Source organism: Natator depressus, chromosome 7 (genome assembly GCF_965152275.1).
Source record: "Natator depressus isolate rNatDep1 chromosome 7, rNatDep2.hap1, whole genome shotgun sequence".
Classification (NCBI taxonomy): domain Eukaryota; kingdom Metazoa; phylum Chordata; order Testudines; family Cheloniidae; genus Natator; species Natator depressus.
In genome coordinates, this window is record NC_134240.1 from 71,657,278 (window position 1) to 71,680,276 (window position 22,999).

General features: G+C 43.6%; 1 protein-coding gene across 2 annotated transcripts in view; it reads left to right on the forward strand.

Annotated features, from left to right (window-relative positions):
- GLUD1 (glutamate dehydrogenase 1) overlaps positions 1-22,999 on the forward strand; it is a 49,782-nt gene that overhangs the window by 12,673 nt on the left and 14,110 nt on the right. Inside the window, exons 1-6 of one of the 2 annotated variants that reach the window (XM_074958757.1) lie at positions 7,908-8,011; positions 8,924-9,004; positions 9,736-9,791; positions 12,918-12,981; positions 16,056-16,150; positions 22,101-22,280. In XM_074958757.1, the coding sequence (XP_074814858.1) occupies positions 8,980-9,004; positions 9,736-9,791; positions 12,918-12,981; positions 16,056-16,150; positions 22,101-22,280 (420 nt within the window). In that variant the 5' untranslated portion in view covers positions 7,908-8,011; positions 8,924-8,979. Of the gene's footprint in view, positions 1-7,907; positions 8,012-8,923; positions 9,005-9,735; positions 9,792-12,917; positions 12,982-16,055; positions 16,151-22,100; positions 22,281-22,999 lie in introns of those variants that run through there. The other variant, XM_074958756.1, reaches the window with a different exon arrangement.

A 22,999-nucleotide genomic window follows, 5' to 3' on the forward strand; every position in this document is an offset into this window, starting at 1 on the left:
GTCCACATAGTTGGTATCTGCTCTAACAATGACCTTTAGTAGATGTGTCAAAGTAAAATGGAAGAATCACTATTACAGACAACTGTAGGCTAATCTACCCACAGAGAGGGTTTTTTCCTAACCCTAACTAACCACTTTTTAGTTTAGTGGTTGGCTAATCCCTGGGAATAAGAGGGATTTTATTCCTTTTTTAATTGCTGTTTAATGTAGTTTACTCTGGTCTCTTTCCTGCGTGGGTAATTTAGAACCCAGGAAAGAACATGAGTAGTTAAATTTCTTTATTCCAATGTAAGTTACTTTGCATTTGTCAACAACGAATATTATCCTGCATTGTGTTACCCACTCACCTAGCTTTGTTAGGTCCCTCTAGAGTTTCACTAAAATAACCTATTTTTTTCCATCTGCAAGTTTGCCACTTTACTGTTCACCCCCATTTCCAGCTGATTAATAAACATTAAACACGAGTCCTGGTATGGAACCCTTGGTGCACCTCTTGGTTAACTTTCACATGTGGAAAAATGACCCTGCATTCTGAAGAGGCCTGTGAATCATGTTGGAGCAGGCAGTTAAGAGTTCTATTCGTAGTGTCACATATGAAAGCTGGTGGTTGTGGTACTTTTATATATACAATTGAATGTTAATAAATCCATAATATGGACTAATCCTTTAGTACAAAAACCAACTAACCTCTTCCCTGGTACTCTTCCCAGACTTACCCTATGTGAAAATGTTACCAGGAGATCACATGTCTAAAATGAGAATCTGTAGCAGAATTACTTTATATCAATGAAAGTTTATTTAAACTGATCATTGCAGCATCGAAAGAGCTGTTGCTAATGTGGGATTACAATTAATATCTGTTTGCTGTAGCTCTTATAAGTCCCAGTTGAGATCTGGGACCCCATTGTGGTAAGTGCTGTACACTCAGGGTAGGATAGTCCCTGCCATGAAAAAGCTTATTTTCTGATACCTATACGTTTTGCATATAGAGAGGTGTATACAAGAACAAGTATATTTTGTACACTTGAAAAAAAAAAAGGGGGGGGGTGCTAAATTTTGATCTTTAAAAATCCTGAAGATTGTATCCTCTTCCAATCTTGATTCTCTTTTGGGGGTGTTGTATGCGTGGTGTTTTTTGTTTTTGTTTTTTAACAGATGAAATTCAAAGTAGAAAACAAAACCCTAAACTTTACATGAGTGGATTCAAACCAGCAGATGCAAGGACGCTTCCAAGTTGTGATGAACTCTTATTCAAACTTGCCGAGTTCTGTAAGAGGCTTAATTCAGTGGGAGTAGTGGACTGGGATGTTTTGCTATGAGTGTTACTATGGTGACTAGAGAACCTTTATTTGCTCCTTAAATGGAAGGAATACTTTATATTCTGTAGATGTTAGAGTATTTAATGTAGAGATCATGCTGTGAGATAACTAAACTAAAAGGGTCTAGAAACATTCTGAATCTATCCACTTGCAAATGGGTACATTTTATTAAGCATCACTAGGTTCTCAGTATGCCTGGAAAGCTAATTTGCATTTGAAACTTACTTGGTTATTCTGTAGTGTCTAAAAGTAACATACTGTCAGTTTCTTTCAGAAGCCACAGCATATTAATATGCCTCACATTAAAACTTGTACACATTCAAGTCTTGGATGAGAAGCCAGGTTGATTTTATTTTTTCACTTAAAAAATCAAGGTCTTTCATGGGGTTCCTGATGGTACCTACTTTATGACAGTTCTCTTCATTTCTGTAATTCCTATTTAAACTGGTTAGGCTGAATACTCCTGCTGTACATCTGGAGTATGATTTGTAGATAAGAGCACCATTGCAGACTCCATTGACATTAGGTATCCCACAGAATCCAAAAGATGTTCTTATGCTTATAAGCAGCTTCTACTTTGACATGTCCTTTAACAAAAATCTCATCTAAACTGATTCAGGACTTTAGATCTGAATTTCTTCTCTTTACAAGTTTCCATTTCATCTTGCAGTACTGTTTGTTGGTATCCAAGCATCCTTTCTGGAAGCTATGCTGCAGTCAAACAAAAGCTTTTGAACTTAGTACAGAGGTAACTGGGTGAAATTTTTAATGGTCTGCAATCTATAGGAGATCAGACTAGGTGATCGAATGATCCCTTGTGGCTTTAGTATCTGTGAATGAATCATCGATGACCCTTAGAGGGTGATACTTGGACACAGTGAGAAATGTGCAAGTCTGTTTTGAAATCTGAGTTTGTCAGACATTAAAAATATGTTCTAGGGATCTGCCAGAGTGTGATCTGATTTAGGCCTTAGGATGTCCAGTAGTGAAGGTTTCTCTGGTTTCCTTTTTTGAATACATGAGAAAAAAAACCCTCCACTTACTCTTTCCGATTCAAAAATTATTGAACTTCAGTCCTGTTATATGTTGGAGGGGTAATCGTTGAGTACATATTCAACTTTGGTGGCTTTAGATCAGGGGTGGGCAAACTTTTTGGCCCGAGGGCCACATCTGGGTGGGGAAATTGCATGTAGGGCTGGAGCAGGGGGTTGGGGTGTGAGAGAGGGTGCGGTGTGCAGGAAGGGGCTCAGGGCAAGGGGTTGGGGCACAGGAGGGGTGTGGGGTGTACTAGGGGGCTCAGGGCAGGGGGTTGGGGTGCAGGGTGCGGAAGGGGGTTGAGGTGCAGGAGGTGTGCGTGGTGCAGCAGGGGGTTCAGGGCAGGGGGTGCGGGTGCAGAAGGGGTGCAGCAGGGAGCTCAGGGCAGGGGGTGCAAGGTGCAGGAGGGGTTTGGGGTGTGGGCTCCGGCCCGGCGCCGCTTACCTTGAGCGGCTCCAGGGTGGCAGTGGCACGCAGCGGGTCTAAGGCAGGCTCCCTGGCCCCACACCACTCCCAGAAACATCCGGCTGTGACGGAGTAGGGAGTGGGGCGGATTGACCTGGGAATGTTGCGTGGGAGTTTTACTGGGACTGTTTGCATTGGTGATGGGGATATCAGGGTGTGACTTCACTTGAGGGATGATACCTGAGCATGTAACTTGAGCCCAGGAGGGGGGGGTTGGGGCCAGGTGACACCTTTGAGTTGTCACGGAGTGTGGGGGAGTCAGGGCCCTGTGGCCCCTGTGGGAGGGGGGAGGTCTCCGCGCGCTGCCCTTGCCTGCAGGTACCTCCACCGAAGCTCCCATTTGGCTGGGAACGGGGAACCATGATAATGGGAGCTGCGGGAGGTGGTGCCTGCAGGCAGGGGCAGCGCGTGGAGCCCTCTGGCCCCCAGGGGCCGTAGGGACACGGTAGCGGCCGCTTCCGGGAGCCGCACGGGGTCAGGGCATGCAGGGAGCCTGCCTTAGCCCCAGGGGATCCTGGGGTGGCAATCCCACGGGCCAGATCCAAAGCCTTGAAGGGCCGGATCCAGTCCACGGGCCGTAGTTTGCCCACCCCTGCTTTAGATGGTTAACTGTAGTGATCGTACTCTTTTACACGCTATCCTGTGGAATTAACTTATTGCATCAATGTACTTAACTGTTGAAACCTCCTGCATTTTATTCTTCTGTCTAAAAAAAATTCTAGAATGGCAGACTGGTGAGGTAGGTGATATTTAGTGAATTATTGTATTTGGCAATGTTCTACTTATGATTTTTACTACTTTTTCCTTTCCTTCTGCTGGTATGGACTTTTCCTGATATACTATACAGTTAAATATTTCTGGTATGAACTAATTTTTAACCTCTAACAATTCAGACTAAAGGTGATTCAGCTGTCTGGTTTGCCTCTGGCCTCTGTCTCTACAGCAGAGTCACAGGTTGTGGAAATAAGTCCTTTATTCTTCTGATGTACTACTGATCAGTAATGAAAATTGTATGTGTCTGGGTTTAAAAGCTGAGACCCTGCAATGTGAACGTCTTTCCCTATTCCTCAGCAATTAAATAGAAATGTAGGCTGGAATTTGAAGCAATTTAAACAATGTAAAGAAAAGAACAAGAAACTAATAACTTACTGTATTGTGGCTTCGCTTAACTTTTTTTGGGTGTGGTGGGGAAAGAAAATCCTTCACTTATAAACAAGACTTTCTGGGTCTTTTCCAGTGGAAAGTATGTTCCATGACTGTGAGTCATACTGTAGCTTAAGGATTTCATTACGAAAGATAACTTTGTCTAACTGTCTCTTTAAAAGTTACTGGTTCAAGAGACATTGTGTGGACCATGCTAGGATTTTTAAAATGTTAATTTTGGTGTGCAGCTTGTATGTGATAGTCTTCATTGTGTTTCTTAAATGTTTTGGGGTGTCATAAAATGATGGATTGCTTCAAGCTTTGTTCTTTATTCTAATGTGAAAAATGTGCACAAGTTTTCAGGTGGGAACACAGTGCAGAAGGGATTTCCAAATGCATAGCAATGCTGTTTTCCAATCTAATTTGGACTGAGTCTTTTGCTAAACTAGGAAGTTGTCGAACTAGATTTCACTGAAGTCCTTAGTATAGTAGAAATTAAGTCTTATCTTTGTGTATCCTCCTGCAAATGGCTGGCAATTTCCCAGGAAAAACTAGTTTAGGACAGGACACTGGTAAATACTGGCTTAAACCCTGTTTAAACTGAGAAAAATAATTGCATCAGTGTCCAGGAAGTTCAGAAGGCATATAATGTCTCTTTTCAAATTTTGGATACATCCATTTAAAAAAAAGAGTATGAGACTGGGTCTATTCACTACATCAAAGTTGGTCTTCTGCTGCCTGGCCAAATAGACTTGGACTGGTAGTCTACATCTCTGTGGAAATGTTGTTTGACATTGTCATAAATATAAAGGGAAGGGTAACCACCTTTCTGTATACAGTGCCATAAAATCCCTCCTGGCCAGAGGCAACATCCTGTTACCTGTAAAGGGTTAAGAAGCTCAGCTAACCTGGCTTTCACGTGACCCAAAGGACCAATAAGGGAACAAGATACATTCAAATCTTGGGGGGGGGGAGAGGGAGAAAGGCTTTTGTTTGTGCCCTTTGTTTACATGTTTGGTCTCTCTTGGGACTGAGAGAGGCCAGACAGAAATCCATCTTCTCCAACCCATCCTAATCCAAGTCTCCAATATTGCAGTCAGTATAAGTAAGCCAGGCAAGGTGGATTAGTTTATCTTTTGTTTTATGTGAATTTTCCACGTTAAGAGGGAGGTTTATTCCTGTTTTCTGTAACTTTAAGGTTTTGCCCAGAGGGGGATCCCCTGTGTTTTGAATCTGAATACCCTGTAAAGCCTTTTCCATCCTGATTTTACAGAAGTGATTCTTTTACCTTTTCTTTAATTAAAATTATTCTTTTAAGAACCTGATTGCTTTTCATTGTTCTTAAGATCCAAGGGTTTGGGTCTGTGTTCACTTGTACAAATTGGTGAGGATTATTATCAAGCCTTCCCCAGGAAAGGGGGTGTACGGCTTGGGGGTTATTTTGGGGAAAGACATCTCCAAGTGGTCTTTTTCTCTGTTCTTTGTTTAAAACGCTTGGTGGTGGCAGCATACTGTTCAAGGCCGAGGCAAAGTTTGTACCTTGGGGAAGTTTTTAACCTAAGCTGGTAAGAATAAGCTTAGGGGGTCTTTCATGCGGGTCCCCACATCTGTACCCTAGAGTTAGGAGTGGGGAAGGAACCTTGACAGACATATAGTTGAAACAGCTGCTGTGTGGACAGACAACCATGTCTGTAACTAAGTCAAATAAGCATATCATAACCTGGTTACAGAAAAGCTGGCTTCTACTTAGTATAGATCAGAGGTGGGCAAACTACAGCCTGCAGGCCATATCTGGCCCGCGGGACCATCCTGCCTGGCCCCTGAGCTCCCGGCCAGGGAGGCTTGCCCCTGGCCCCTCCCCCACTGTCGTCCCCCCCCCCCCCCGTCCCTCCCCTGCAGCCTGAGCGCGCCACACCGCACTGCCAGCGCTCTGACTCACCGCTCTTGCCAGGCGGCGTGGCTGGCTCCGGCCTGGTAAGGGTGCGGGGCGGCAGTCAGGGGACAGGGAGCAGGGGGCGGTTGGATGGGTCAGGGGTTCGGTGGGGGTAGCAGGGAGCGGGGGCGGTTGGATGGGGCAGAGGTTGGGGGGGGCGGTTAGGGGATGAGGAACGGGGAGGTTGGATAGGGCACGGGAGTCCCAGGGGGCCTGTCAGGGGTCGGAGGTATGGATAGGGGTTGGGGCACTCAGGGGACAGGGAGCGGGGGGGGGGGGGTTGGATGGGGGTGGGGTTCTGGGGGGCAGTTAGGGGTGGGGGTCCCAAGAGGGGGCAGTCAGAGGACAAGGAACAGGGGGGTTGGATGGGTCAGGGATTCTGAGGGGGGCAGTCAGGGGGCGGGAAGTGGGAGGGGGCAGATAGGGAGTGGGGGCCAGGCTGTTAGGGAAGGCTGTGCCTCCCCAACCCGGCCCTCCATATAGTTTTGTAACCTTGATTGGCCCTCAGGCCAAAAAATTTGCCCACCCCTGGTGTAGATGGTGCTTCAACCTCTTCTAGTTTGACACTGAGTGGCAAGCATGTTCTAGAAAAATGGGCGTGTCAGAAAAACTGAACAAAGATGGAATGTTGTAGTCAGTCAGAACAAGCTGTGCCCTATGTAGTGTACGTTCCAGATGAAGTATTTTCAGGAACTTAGTTAATTCCACTTACTCTGAGTTATTAAAGCAAGAGTGGGGAGAACATGTAAACTGCATTTCAGAGGTTAAACATTACTATTCTAATGCACTGTACCTTTTTTAAATCTTAAAATTTCCTTTAATAGTTTGTGCTATTTCTAGTCTCAACAGTAGCCATCTATGTAATGAATTTGCAATGAAAAAATCTAACAGTCTTTTTTAATTCACTGTCAGACAAAAACTAAAATCATATGCCTGTTCTGAGGGAAGCATTCAGCCCTATAACTCGTTAGACTTATTGAAAAGTGTGTTCACGTAGGAGGGCAGAAATTTGGCTGCAAACTTTTGAGCTGCACTCAGTTTCTTTGTAGACTTGGGATCATTACCAGTGCATTCAGGAATGGCTTTCATAGGAGCTCAAAGGTTTACTTTGGATACTGCTTTTCATGTTTGAGGACCTGGATTTGTGCTCTTCTTTGGATAATAGGAAATCTGTGGAGTCTTTTTCTAGTTTCCAGTGTACACTCTGTCCCTGCTACAACCTTCCCCCCCACCCCCAAAGTTTGGCACAATTTACAGCCTGTGCTCAAGAATCATAGGACTAGGGTAGAGAATCATTGTAGGTTAGAATTTAGACTCTGTAGAGCTGTGGGAGAAACTTGCATAGTAGCTACTTTTGAGTGCAGCCTTGTGCTGTTATCCCCTGGCTTTTGTGGGCACTAAGTTCACATTCTAAACGCAAGTCTGAGCATCTAAAGCTCTATTTATGTACCCAGATAGGGTTGACTCAAAAAAGTTATTTACTTTGCAGCTGTAACTAGGTAATGCAGTATGACGCTGCCATGAAAATTAAATATAAAAAGATTTAAAAACCAATTTCTGACATATTACACACTGTCTTCAGCTTCAGTAATCAGAAAAAGATAAAAGTTCTTAGACACAATTTGTAATCCCAATCCTTGTGAAATTAGCTTCCAGTTTGTTTTGAACTGCCTCCAAGTCAAAAAGGTACAAAATATTACAAGCCCTTCAAATTTTACAAAAGCTGTTTTGTATTACCCTACCTGCAAGGTCATACTCAAGATCTTTTATTGTAAAGGTCTCCATGTCCAGTGACAAATCACTTCATTTTGTATCAAGTGAATGAGTTGCAAAGCTTAGGGTTAGAGGAATGCTGGCAAGCTTTAGCATTATGTTGCTGAATGATTCATTTTGGAAGCTACTGATTCTTAAATGGCAAGCTTTGTTAACACAGAGTTAAGGTTGCCCAGTGATAGCTTATATCCTTCCAGAATGTCGAGTTCAGCTTCTGAACACCAGGAAGTACAGAGTAGGGTAAACCTTAGCTCTGCCTTCTCCCCCAAGCTAGCAATAGCCACTGGAATTATCTGCATGCACTCAAGCTGCATTCACTGTCCTAGCTGTACAGAATGGTAGAGTAAGTTGGAACAGCTTGGGAAGAGTTGTTTGTGATGAGGAGATCTGGGGATTAGTTTGAGGAGCATTGTAGAGTTGTGATTATGATGCAATGAAATCTGGATCGGATTCCCCTGCGTGCTTTTATTAAAGGAAAGAGGTGGATGTATACCTTGAGGTTCCAGTCTGCATCATTACAGTACAGAATTGTGTAGGTTGTGTCAGTAGCAGGGCACTGAGGTCTTCTTCCTCTGGGTATTTTCAGTTGTGAGGTGGGATATGAGAACTGTCTGTGGATTTAATGATAGGTAGGGGAAAGAATAGCTTTTGGTGGTATCCTGTGCAAGTTGATATCTATCCGTGAGGAAAAAAAAAAGGTGCCAGAATACATCAACATAAAGAAAAGCTGTTCTCTTTCTGGGGGCTGTATTTCTAGAACCCCGTAGTCAAATGGACCCAAATTTGGAACACTGACTCTACCCTGTACCTCCATGACACACACCAAATTTCAAGGCCATCTGATTAACCTTATGTATTTTAGAGCACTTAGAACAGTCAAGCTTTAAACAGAAAGCTGGTCTTAACCTTAACTACAGGAAAGCTGTCCCACTCCTCTCAACTGACCCTCATTTGAAGGTACATCATTTGTCCCAAGTTAACTATATGATATACATTAAGTGCCCCTCTCATTTCTACTATTGAAAACTACCAGAAACAGCTAACTTGTGGTGAATGATTTGCGTTTTATTTCCTACGCTGCTTTTGTTGTTTTGAGGCTGGTGTACATCATCTCTTACTTCAATCTTGACAAGCTGAGAGAGAGTTTGCCCACTTGCATGTAGTGGGCTGGTGTCCTAGAGTTGCTGTTTTCAATTTGCAAATACTAATTGCAAACTCACTTCATTTTTCTTGTTTGTTTTCCTCTGTTTTTCAGGTATTCGTTACAGCACGGATGTTAGCGTGGATGAGGTGAAAGCTTTGGCCTCTCTAATGACATACAAATGTGCTGTGGTTGGTAAGTGATACTAGTTTGTCAAGTACAGATTCTAATTGTCATTTGAATTAGCATTGATTTAAGTCACTGTGAAATAGCTGAAGGACTGAATTTAGTTACTTTTAGATACTAATTTCCTTTTACTAAAATCTGACCAGTTAAAATCTGCAACAAGTGATTTTGAATGCTTACCCAGTAACTGTAGTGCTGTATTTCCTTTCCTATTATTGAAGCTACATGTTTTTGAATAGTACTTTGTTCTCTGCATTCAGCTCTTCTACTGTGCTTCCTCTCAGTAAAATGATCCCATGCTTAATATGTTAGTATCACATGGAAACACTTGACCGTAAGGACTTATTTCAGGATTGAGTAGATGGGGCTGTAAGGAAGGTCTAAGATTGTATTTTAACAAAAGTGTCCTTAATAAACAGCAAAACTTGAAAGAAATAGATTCAAGTAGATCTTACACTTCCTGTGTTTAGAAGATCCTCTTCAAGCTGATCTGAAAAGACTGCCCCTTTTATGAACAGAATGTAGATTTTTAGTGAACATATTAGTGAAATTGTGCTGTGGATGTGGCAGAGTCAGCTTTGCAGTTGACAGTGAGGGTTTAGTGACTGATAAGTTTCAAATACTTATGTTTACACAAACTTATAGAAGCTACCCTTTTTTGCATAATTTAAAGATCTTGTCATTTCTGTTCTACCTTTATCTTGAAAAACGAAACTCTTCTCCTTTACATTTTTTTTCAGATGTGCCATTTGGTGGTGCAAAGGCTGGTGTTAAGATCAATACTAAGAACTATACTGTAAGTCTAAATTATATACATGTATTGTGTTAATTGGAAGTTCTTTTGTAGGACAAGACAAAACAAAACATATATTGTGTTAACAAAAGCTCTTTTGTAGGACAGCATTGAAAGCTCAGTAGAAATCCACCTATTATTTCTTCCTTTGAAGAGATTAAATCAGGGGTGGGCAAACTACAGCCCATGGGCTGGATCCGGCCAATCAGGGCTTTGGATCCGACCTGCGGGATTGCCAGCCCCATGGCGCAGCGGGGCTAAGGCAGGTTCCCTGCCTGCCTGGCCCCGCACTGCTCCTGGAAGCAGCCGGCACCACGAACCTGCACCCCCTGCGGGAGGGGGGGTGGGCAGAGGGCTCCACAAGCTGCTCTTGCCTGCAGGCACCGCCCCCCTGCAGCTCCCATTGGCCGGGAACAGAGAACAGTGGCCAATGGGAGCTTTGGGGGAGGTACCACAGGTGAGGGCAGCACGCGGTGCCCTCTGCCCTCCCCCCCAGAGGCCAGGGCAAACAGGCAGAGAGCCTGCCTTAGCCCTGCTGCATGCCGCTGCCACTCTGGAGCCGCTCAAGGTAAGTGGCACCAGGCTGGAGCCCACACCCCAAACCCCTCCTGCACTCCAATCCCCTGCCCTGAGTCCCCTCCCGCACTCCAACCCCCTCCTGCACCCCAGCCCCCTGTGCTGAGCCCCCAACCCCCTGCCTTGAGCCCCCTCCTGCACTCCGCACCCCCTCCTGCACCCAGCCCCCTGCCCTGTGCCCCTTCCTGCACACTGCACCTCCTCCCGCACCCAAACCCCCTGCCCCAGCCCTACATTATCATAGAATCATAGAATATTAAGGTTGGAAGAGACCTCAGGAGGTCATCTAGCCCAATCCCCTGCTCAAAGCAGGAACACCAACTAAATCATCCCAGCCAGGGCTTTGTCAAGCCGGGCCTTAAGAACCTCTAAGGATGGCGATTCCACCTCCTTCCTAGGTAGCCCATTCCACTGCTTCACCACCGTCCTAGTGAAATAGTGTTTCCTAATATCCAACCTACGCTTCCCCCGCTGCAACTTGAGACCATTGCTTCTTGTTCTGTCATCTGCCACCACTGAGAACAGCAGAGCTCCATCGTCTTTGGAACCCTCCTTCAGGTAGTTGAAGGCTGCTATCAAATCCCCCCTCACTCTTCTCTTCTGCAGACTAAATAACCCCAGTTCCCTCAGCCTCTCCTGATAAGTCATGTGCCCCACCCCCCTAATCATTTTCATTGCCTTCTGCTGGACTCTCTGTACTCCTCCCCATCCTTTCTGTAGTGGGGGGCCCAAAACTGGATGCAGTACTCCTGGTGTGGCCTCACCAGTGCTGAATAGAGGGGAATAATCACTTCCCTTGATCTGCTGGCAATGCTTCTACTAATACAGCCCAATATGCCGTTGGCCTTCTTGGCAACAAGGGCACACTGCTGACTCATCCAGCTTCTCGTCCACTGTAATCCCCAGGTTCTTTTCTGCAGAACTGCTGCTTACCCAGTTGGTCCCCAGCCTGTAGCGGTGCATGGGATTCTTCCTTCCTATTCATGGCCCTGCATGCAATTTCCCCACCCAGATGTGGCCATCGGGCCAAAAAGATTTCCCACCCCTGGATTAAATGAAGTCTTGGTGTTACTCCTGGGAGAATTTGCACAGAATTCCATGTTTTCTCCCACTGAACTGGGGCTGCTGGCTGCCACTAGGGGCTGCTGGACTCTGCAGTGCCCTGCTGGCAATGAGCAGCATGCCCAGCCCAGTGGGGATGGAGGCTGCACGCTCTGGCTGCAGGCCCGATCCTCATTCTCCTGGGAACAGGAGAGGGCCCTGGAGACCCAGCTCTGGCAAAGGGTGAGGAAGGGCCGAGCTGCACCACACCACCTCCCCTGGTAGGACAGTAAAGAAGTGGGGGAGAGTAAAGGCTCTGGAGGTGTGTAGGTGTCTGGGCCAGGGGGTGCCCTGTGGCTGGGCTCTGGGGTAGGGAGATGCCCTGTGCCTGGACTTGGAGGGGAGAATGGGCTCTGGGGGCCCTCACACAACCCCCTCCAACACCCCCCCAACTGGAACTGGGTTGTTATAGGGGTTTCTTTAACTGTCTATGCCTGGGGAAATCTTTTTTGTTTTTGTGTGTATTGTTGGCATACTTGTTGACAGGTATTTTCAAATAAATTACCAAAATAATTTAAACTGGAGTGATTATATTGTGTTGTTTTGACAAAATTTCGGAATTTAGGAGAATTCTTAATATTTTGGTGCAGAATTCCCCCAGGAGTACAGTGTGTACAACTGGCAGGCAAAGATGTATCAAAAACACTTTGATATTTAAGAACTCCCTGTGTAAAAGGTCAAATACTCTTTTGTATCATATCATTTAATTTGCTAAGTCTTTTCCTGAATCTTAAAGGCAGTTCAACTAGTCTGCAGCCTAGATTTTTGTTTCAAATGATGCTATTCATGCAGAAAGCTTAATCCCAAACATTACCTTTCTTCTCAGAATAATTTTGCACTTAGTGTACCATAAACTTTCCCTAGCAATAAGGTTGACACATTTTTAAAGCCCAAGTATTATATAACATGGGTGATTAGCTTACTGATTTTTAAAGTGAGCCAATTGCAGCCATGTTTTCCAGTAATCAGATGTTATAGAACTAGAAAAGCCACTACATGAAATGTCAAAGTTCAAATAAACTTATTATTTGTATGAATTACTGAAGCTTTGAGTTAATTATGCAATAATCAGGACTGATTGCTTTCATCTGCTAGGTATCTAATTTATATTCCATTTGTTTGCTAGGATAATGGTTGTTTTACAAGTTGTCTTTAACACTGAAATATTTGACCAAACAGTGTCCTTACCTTTGTTTCCCTGATGCATTCATGATTTCTTTTGAATAATTGAAAATATACATAAAGAAAATAAGACCTCCCTAAGCAATTCACCTACTATACTGACCTTACAAAAAAGGGAGTTACCAGGCAGACAATATGGAAATTGATGCGTAAATGCATCAATAGCTTTTTATTTAAAAAAAAAAACTTTGTGGGAAATTTTAGGCCAACTTTGGACACTTATACCAAATCTTAGTGACTCCTGTGGCACTTACTATATTTTCTTAATAGGATAATGAATTGGAAAAGATCACAAGAAGATTTACTATGGAGCTGGCAAAGAAGGGATTTATTGGTATGTAAGTACAGTGACTAATACGAGTCAGTGGCATAGCTAGGAATGGAAATTTGGGTGGGCCCTGACTTTTGGGTGGACGAGCAATGACATTGTGCTAGCTCAGCTTCTCCCACGATGTCATGCCCTCTTCCTAGCACTGGTGCCCCCAGACACAGGGCTTCACCTGCTGAGCTGGGCGCGTGCATGAGGCGGCTCAGAAAATAGCAAGGCAGAGCTGCCGGAGCGTAGCTTTCTGAAGGGCGGGCGCATAGCTCCATCCTGAATTTCAGGTGCGTAAGTGATGCTCCGGGCCGCTGTGGCAGCACTACATCCCTGCTCAGATTTGGGTGGGTCTGGATGTTAAGTGGGTGGGCCTTGGCCCATCTGTGTCTATGCCCCTGATACTAGTAAACTTGGGAATCTAATTTCATGTGTGTTAGCAATGTAGACTAGATAGTATCCTGTGAACATGTGACTCACCAGTCAGTACACCCCTGGTGGCTGGGTGTAGCATAGCAGGCTCTCCTCCATTACCACCCCTGCTGCTAAGCTGCTCCAGCCTATTGTGATACATGTCTTGCAACTTGGCCCTCTGATGGGGTCAGATATAGTGCCCCTGCCTTGCAGAGTGAGACAATACTTCATCAATCTCACATTCGGCCTTCAGTCCAACTCAGGATTTGTTAATCTTTACTCTGGATATTAGGGGTTTTCAATAGTCTTTACCCCTGGTTAGGGGGTTTCTGTTCCACCTTCCTCAGTGGGTGGGGGGAACTATGGCCCTCCCTCTCCACTGGATTCTGGTTCAGGGCCTCTTCTAAACAATCAGGGCCTGACTACACAGATCCCTTGCTATATCCCTGCACCTGTCTTGAGTCTTTGCCATAGCCTCTTCCTGGGTTCACAGTGTATCAGTGCCTCTTTCTCTAAGCCTCTTCCATAGGCTCACTGCAGAGCTTCTTAGTGCTTTCTACCACCCACCTGGTTCTGCTGTAGGAGTTCTCTCTGGTTCCCTGACAGGGCATTCCATGACCTTGCAGGAGTCTTCCCGCAGCCCCTTCCGCAGAATAGAGAATTCTGGGGGGACTCACTTGCTCACACTTACCTTCCCAACTGTCTTGAGATCCCTGTGACAGGCCTACCTTCAGGGAGGCGCTGCCTGCCCACAGTCCAAATCAGTTCTCTTGGTGTAGAATTCTCTCACTGAGTGACAGCCGGCCATCTGCTCTCCTTCCTGGTCAGCCCCCAACTGAGCTGGGTCCAGCCCTTTTAACTTCTCCCTCCATGCTTGACATCTTCTGCGGGTGTAGCAGGGTAAGGCAAATTAAGCTCACAGGCTCTCATTAACCCCTTCTGGTCTAATGTGAGATTGATGCGCATCATTGTTTGGATTTCTGCTTTTAAGAAGGTGTTTGGTATCTTTAGTATGATGTAGGCTCTGTGATGCAAACATGCTTCAGCTAATGTCAAATTGGTGAGTACCTAGCAATAAAGGATTTATGCCAATTCTGCCGTGTACATATTAAGGTAATGACATTCCCATTTAGAAAGAATTAAATTCCCTACAAACTCTCAAGTTGCAGTAAATTTTCTATGAAAGTTTAAAATAGTTTAGGTGATAAGTGTAGCACTATGCTTAATTTATGGTTAGCTCAGAACACTTAATTTGTCACACTTGAAATATGGTTGGTTATGTATGGTCTTTTTAGATTGAACTGTTCACTACTACCCTGTTTCCTGTAGTCTCAAAATCAAGGTTTTTGGCTGATATCAGAGGAAGGAAATAGAAGATCCACCCCATAGCAACCAAGAGATGGTTTCAAAAGAAACACAGGCAATGAAATGAACCCATAGCCTGTGTGGCACATTTATAGGTGATACATTTCATTCAATCTCTTTGAACACCTAAGCCTATCTACTTGAAGAGATGAACTTGCTGGAACACTTGCAGGCAAAGAGATCTTAATTTCATAGGAGCAGGAGAGGAATAAGGCAAGGTTTTTCTTTCATTCCTGACCTCTTAAGAAAACAAAGTCCCTATAGCTGTCCCAACAAGCATATTCATGTATCTTCCATTTTATTTCTGTCTACATGGGCAGAAGTATCTGTTTTCTAGGATGCATGAGAGTCTGTCAGTGTTGATACAAATATATTTATCAAAATGATAAATGATTTGTGTATTGTACTTAGTGGTAGCTAAGATGCATTGTCAACTGAAATGGTTAGATAGAATGTCTTCATTGTTTTTTTTTTTTTTATGAGATTGTGTAATTTGTTTGAAATTATGGAAAATTAAAAGGGGGCTTGATTTGTTTAAATTCTTGCCAAGGACATCTAGACCTTGTTTATTTCAAATAGTTTGGCTTAGCACAGTCCGTAAGCAGTTACTCAGAAGAGTACATGTAATTACTGGTAGGGGTTACATGGAGATGACTCCAGGAATGTTCTTCATAAAAGACGCCTTGCCTCTCCCATTCTTAAGAGGTTACCTCTGATACAGTGAATAAGAAATGAGTAGAGGAAAAACTGTATCAATAAACTAGACTGCAATATCTAGAACAGCATAGCAAGTATTTGCAAGCAAGAAAATTTACCCAAACTGAGAACATTGATGTAAAGAAGAATGAAACTCAAGTATACGGCTTTTACATTTAAAACCAAGTGTAGTTATGCTAAGTATAAGTTGTATATGTGTAGCTTTTTCTCTCCTTCCTTTCTACAATGGTCCACATGAAATATATTAGATAAATAAAGCAAAAGCACAAACACGCTTTTGATGTGTTATCTTAACACTAACTACATTTTTGATTAAATAAAATGTGGACCAGATACATTAAATAAAATGTGGACCAGCTTTGATAGCTTAAAGGGGTTTTGCCAGGTTACTAAAACAAGATATGGTGTCTAAAATCCACAGTTGTTAAAAGTACGGTCTGTTCTTCCTTGAATAACTGAGGTTTAAATATGAAAGTAGGTCATTTTAACCAATCTCAGCTGTCACACCAAGGGGAGGAGAGAGAGAGAGAGAGAGAGAATTTGAAGATAAATATTTGTATTTAATCCTTGAGACTTGTTTTTACTCTTGCTAATAGGGCCTGGTATTGATGTGCCTGCCCCTGATATGAGCACAGGTGAGCGGGAGATGTCCTGGATTGCAGATACCTACGCCAATACCATAGGACACTATGTAAGTTCTGAGCAAATGCTTCAAAGTAGAAGAGCTTCCTTGCTCTTTGCAGAAACCCAGCCAACATTATGCCAGAGATTTATTGCCTTGTTGACTAGTCCTCTAATTTTATTTAATTGTGCATGTAACTATAGCACTTCAATGGTGGGGTTTTAGGTCATTTATATGAAAAAAAAAGCATGAAGACCTCCTCTTCAGACATCACAATGTAAAAGTTCAGTTGATATGATCATTTTCAAAAAAAGAAGCTGCTTCAGCAATCATTTGACATGTGTTCGTGTGTTGCATATAATGGAACAAATAGTATGGTCCTGTTCAAACTGCATTAAACCGTTTGTCCAATGTCATCGTCTTTTCACAGCAATATTTAAAAATAAAGACCCACAAACAAATTTTCAGTGAGATCTGTCATTAGCCCCTGGTAACTCTGACCATGCTTGTTAATACAGTGCTAATATATTGCCCTGTCTTGAATTACAAATTTGAAGTCCTTAAGGAAACTAAAAGCTAGACACTATAAATAGTATACCGCCAGCACAGTAAAACATTCTTAAAATACAAAAATACATATTTCATTATAACCCAACAACCTGTCCGTTATGTGCTGCTGAGAACTCAAGGCAGGGACCTAAGACTTGTGTGCTGTAAAAATGAAGTTTCTCCATACTTTTCAATACTATCTGTCCATTTATGGAAGGTTCTTGTAGTATCTTCTTTGTAATTCTTAAATGGAAAACTAAACATTTATTAAAAAGAGCTGAACCACTGCACAGGAAAATAGTAAACTCTACAGCACTGAGAGTTTTCCTGCTTCCTTTTCCCACTCCATAAACCCAACTTGTTTTGCCAGGTTCTGCGGAGGTGTAAGCTATACACAGACAAACTTTAGTAAGATGAATTTAAAGTTGAAAGCAAAAACCAATAACTAAAACATTTAGTTCTAAGCATGTAACAATGGCACCTTCTTACTCAGACCTACTTTGCATTAAGTTGTGGTCACTAAAGTTGGAAGATACGCTTTTTACTGTTGGTAGCTACCTGCAGAAATATGTAAATCTGCGGGTCCAAAAGTGATACTAACACTCCAGAAGATCCTTACTGACATCTGGGACAGTGAAGAAATGCCACAAGACTTCAAAGATGCCACAATTATTCCTTTATTTGAAAATAAAGGCAGCAACATATCCTGTGATAATAGGAGAAATATTACATGGTTATCTGTCGCTGGAAAAATCTTTGCTCATGTCCTCCTGAACCCGAACAATTTCATCTGTCTCAGAAGCCAATCTACCTGAGGGTATGTCTACACTACAAAATTAGGTCGATTTTATAGAAGTCGATTTTTAGAAATTGTTTTTATACAGTCAAATGCAAGTGGAGCCCGCTCAGCTCACTGTCACCGCTGCTGTTGTGTTCTGGGTGCTGCTGTCAGCAGATGGTGCAGGACGACTGCTAACCATCGTCATCCGCTGCTTTTGCTGCAACTCTGCTCTCCTGCTCTTGTAAATGAACTCAGTCTCAATAGCAAATTTCTCCATGTTGTTGTCCTCCACTGCTTCCGCTGCAGCTCTGCTCTACTCCTCTCCTGGTGCCATGAATCCACCTCGCAGGTCCTCTCATCGTTCTGTATAAATATCTATTCTCGTGGCATCTGTCGTCGTCCACCGCTTCCACTGCAACTCTGCTCTCCTGCAGACGCCATACCATGGCAAGCATGGAGCCCACTCAGCTCACCGCTGCTCTTGTGAGCGTTGTAAACACCTTGCGCGTTATGCTGGAGGATATGCAGAACCAGGCTAAGAGACGCCAGCACAAAGATGATTTTGATGAGGACATGGACACAGACGTTCCTGAAAGCACGGGCTGTGGCAATTGGGACATCATGGTGGCAGTGGGGCTGGTTGATACAGTAGAATGCCAATTCTGGGCCCTGCAAACAAGCAGAGACTGGTGGGATCACATAGTGTTGCAGGTATGGGACGATTCACAGTGGCTGCGAAACTTGCACATGCGTAAGGCCACTTTCCTTGAACTCTGTGAGTTGCTTTCCCCCCTGCCCTGAAGCGCAGGAATACCAAGATGAGAGCTGCCCTGGCAGTTGAGAAGCGAGTGGTGATAGCCCTGTGGAAGCTTGCTACGCCTGTCTGCTACCGGTCAGTCGGGAATCAATTTGGAGTGGATAAATCTACTGTAGGGGCTGCTGTGATCCAAATAGCTAATGTAATCGTTGACGTTCTGTTATCAAGGGTAGTGACTCTGGGAAACGTGCAGGTCATAGTGGATGGCTTTGCTGCAGTGGGTTTCCCTAACTGTGCTGGGGTGATAGACAGAACTCCCTATCTTGGCACCTTGCCAACCAGTACGTAAACCGCAGGGGGTACTTCTCAATGGTGCTGCAAGCACTGGTGGATCACAAGGGACGTTTCACTGACATCAACGTGGAATGGCCGGGAAAGGTGCATGACGCTCACATCTTTAGGAACTCCGGGCTGTTTGAGCAAGTGCAAGAAGGGACTTACTTCCCAGACCAGAAAATTACCGTTGGGGATGTTGAAATGCCAATAGTTGAGGACCTAGCCTACCCCTTGCTCCCAAGGCTCATGAAGCCATACACAGGCATCCTGGACAGTAGTGAGGAGCAGTTCAACTATAGGCTGAGCAAGCGCAGAATGGTGGTAGAATGTGCCTTTGGACATTTAAAAGCTCGCTGGCGCTATTTGCTGACTAGGTCAGACCTCAGCACAACCAACATTCCCATTGTTATTGCTGCTTGCTGTGTGCTCCATGATATCTGAGAGAATAAGGGGGAGACGTTTATGGCAGGGTGGGAGGTTGAGGCAAATCGTCTGGCATCCGATTTTGAGCAGCAAGACACCAGGGCAATTAGAAGAGCACCGCAAGGTGCACTGCGCATCAGAGAGGCTTTGAAAAACAGTTTCATGAGTGGCCAGGCTTCGGTGTGACAGTTGTGTGTATTTGTCCTTGATACAAACCCACCCCCGTTGTTGATTTTTAATTCCCTGTAAGCCAACCACCCTCCCCCCTTTGAAATGAAGAAACTATTGTTTTGAAACCGTGCATTCTTTCTTTATTAATTTTTAAAAAAAGGGGGGGGGAGATAACTGACAAGGTAGCCCAGGTGGGGTGGGGGAGGAGGGAAGGACAAGGCCACATGGCTTATTTTAGCCATACTACAAATCAAACTGTTCGAATGACAGCCTTCTGTTGCTTGGGCCATCCTCTGGAGTGGAGTGGCTGGATGCCTGGATTCACCGCTTGCCAGCTGCGCGTTCTCCTCCTCCTCCTCTTCCTTCTCATCCACAAAATCCTCCTCCCTGTTGCGTGAGACTCCCCCCTTGCAGGTGTCCACAGACAGTGGTGGGGTAGTGGTAGGGTCCCCTCCTAGAATGACATGCAGCTGATCATAAAAGCGGGGCATGTATGGGGCTGTGATCCGGAGCGACTGTTTGCTTCCTTTTTCTTTTGGTAGGCTTGCCTCAGCTCCTTAACTTTCATGTGGCACTGCTGTGTGTCCCTATTGTAGCCTCTCTCCAACATACCCTGTGAGATTTTGCAAATGTATTCACATTTCTTCTTTTTGATCAGAGTTCTGCCTGCACAGATGCTTCTCCCCATACAGCAATCAGATCCAGTGTCTCCCTTTCAGTCCGTGCTGGAGCTCGTTTGCAATTCTGGGGGGCTGCATGGTCACCTGTGCTGCTGAGTTCGCCATGCTGACCAAACGGGAAATGAAATTCAAAAGTTCCTGGGGCTTTTCCTGTGTATCTGGCTAGTGCATCAGAGTTCAAAGCGCTGTCCAGAGCGGTCACAATGGAGCACTCTGGGATAGTTCCCGGAGGCCAATACCGTCTATTTGTGTCCGTACTACCCCAAATTTGACCCAGCAAAGTCGATTTTTATAGCTGGGAAGGAGTACAGAAGTCGATTTTAAGAGCCCTTTAAGTCGATGGAACGGTGTTGGTTGTGTGGATGCATTCATTTTAAAATTGACCTAATGCGGCTAAATTTGACCTAATCCCGTAGTGTAGACCAGACCTGAGACTCAGTGCGGATTCAGACCTGGTCGTAGCACCATAGACATGATTTTCAGTATCCGGCAAATACAAGAAAAATGTATCAAACAAAACATGAATCTGTTCAGTGTTTTCATCGATCTGACAAAAGCATTTGATACAGTCAATAGAGAAGGATTATGGATGATCCTCAGCAAACTTGGTTGCCCACCAAAACTGGTAAAGATAATTTGTTTATTTCATGAGGGGATGCAAGGTCAGGTACTTTTTAATGGAGATCTCACTGACTCCTTTCCCATTTCAAATGGAGTCAAACAAGGCTGTGTCCTTGCCCCTGTACTGTTCAACGTCTTCTTCATCCAAGTTCTCAGCCATGCTATAGATGGGCTCAGAGGCATATACAACATTGCTATCTGAATGTGGATGGCTTTAAGAATAGTGGCCCTTTCCTGCCAAACCAATTATGTCTTTAATGGGTACCATATTAAGTTGTCCAGAAAACCCACAGTAAGTTTCTTGATCACTGAATGAAGAAATATGACTAAACTTCTCAGCTCTGAAATTCGCATTAGTGCACTAGAACAACTCTTTGCTTTCTTTCCCCATTCCCTTGTATTTTGTAAAGCATTGGCCTCTCTGATGGAGGGAATTGTGGAAAGAAGCTGTGTTCATCGGCTGTGTGCTTATAGGCTACTCATTTCTTCTGTTTAGATTTTTTTTAAATGTAACTGATTGGAAACTTGGTAATACTTTGTGGGTTGGCCAAGGTGGTTGTACCCCTGGTAAGTGGTTACAGCTGACTTACCACCAGAGGGAGCAGTACTCCTTTTCTTTTGTGGATACAGACTAACATGGCTGCTACTCTGAATACTTTCTGAAGGAAACACTTTAAATTTAGATTTTGGAATAAAGTTTTTAATAAGATGAACCTCACTGTTGGAAAATGAAGGATAATGAGACTCCTATATGTTAATCTTTGTCAGAGTTTTAAGGAGTAGGGTTTACTTTGGCTATCAAGCACATGTAAGGCAACTAGGTAGAAGGTTTATTTCGTTTGAGACTGTGTAAAAGATGGGGGTTTGGTGGCATGTGAGTGCCTTTCCATGTGGGAAAAGATACTTATCTACTGTTTTTCCAGATGACTTTGCACTGTAGGCTATCCTCTTGAGGTCAACTGTGGCCCCTCTTTTCAGACAGTAGGAAGGACTAGTTCATAACATGTGTGGGTAAAACCTGTTACTTGGGGGTAAATTTCTTATGATAGCATCTCAGCCAGATCAGTGTGTACTCACTTCTAAAGTTGTTAGTATGCCTGTACTGCGTGCTTTCAGATAATATTTATGTTTCCTGTTGTGACTGTTTGCAGCTAAAACTGTTTAATCATCTTTAAACTGCCCATAGATATGTCTAAACTTTTTATGTTGTTTTAAAGGATTAATTTGTCAAGAACAATGATGGTTATCGCAATTGTAGTCATACAGCTCACTGCCTTTCTGTGGCTAGTCAAATGGCAGCTTCTCTCTGCGCCCTTCATCCTTACAACATCACTATAAATAAACAGACCACTGTAAATTAATGTAAGCATAGAGCTGAATTGTGCAAATCACAACACTTCAGACAATTGCACAGTATCTCAAGTACTGTGGTTATGTAATTACACTACATTGTATGGCAGGGTAGAATTTTTCTAGGATGCTTATGGTAAGCTGAGCAAGGGAGTTTGGAGAGGTAAGCTTAAAAAGGTGGTTCATATCTTCATTATTGCTGTCAGTAAAAGCTATAATGTAAGTACATCATGGAAAGAAAGCTGTTAATGTGTTTGAAGCTCACCTACACATTATACCTCAGCTGTTGTTTGACTGATCCTTTTCTTGGAAAGATTGATGCAGTTTATAGAATTCTAAACTGTCTTGCAGGATATTAATGCCCATGCTTGTGTCACTGGTAAACCTATCAGCCAAGGTGGTATCCACGGACGTATCTCTGCCACTGGTCGTGGTCTCTTCCATGGAATTGAAAACTTCATCAATGAAGCTTCATATATGAGCCTTCTGGGAATGACTCCAGGATTTGGGGATAAGACATTCGTAGTCCAGGTAATTTGTCTAGAAGTACAGTTGTTTTGGTGAAGAAAATTGGAAATGTAGCTGCTTTTAAAATCACTATTAAAATGGTAGACCTGGTAAGGTTTTATAACTGTAGAGATTAGTCTTGCAATCAATTAAAACTTCAGAAGCACTTTCCAGACAAGAGTCATCCTTTATTTTGCATTTAAAAAAAAATTATATATAGGCACACAGCCAAAACTCCAGCCATTTTCTAAGAACAACGTCGTATTCATAGACTGAGTATGTCTATACAGCAAAGGAAAACTCGTGGCTGGCCCATGCCCGCCAGCTCAGGAGTGGTCTTGTGTACCCCCAAGTTACTCCTCACTTAAACTACTTGCTTACAAAATCAGACATAAAAATACAAAAGTGTCACAGCATATTACTGAAATATTGCTTACTTTCTCATTTTTACCATATAATTATAAAATAAATCAACTGGAACATAAATATTGTACTTACATTTCAGTGTATAGCATGTAGAGCAGTATAAGCAAGTTATTGTCTGTATGAAATTTTAGTTTGTGCTGACTTGGCCAGTGCTTTTTATGTAGCCTGTTGTAAAACTAGGAAAATATCTAAACGAGTTGATGTACCCTCTGGAAGACCTCTACGTATCCCCAGGGGTACGTGTACCCATGGTTGAGAACCATTGCTCTGGAGGATAGGATTAAAATCCAAAATGATCTGGACAAACTGGAGGAATG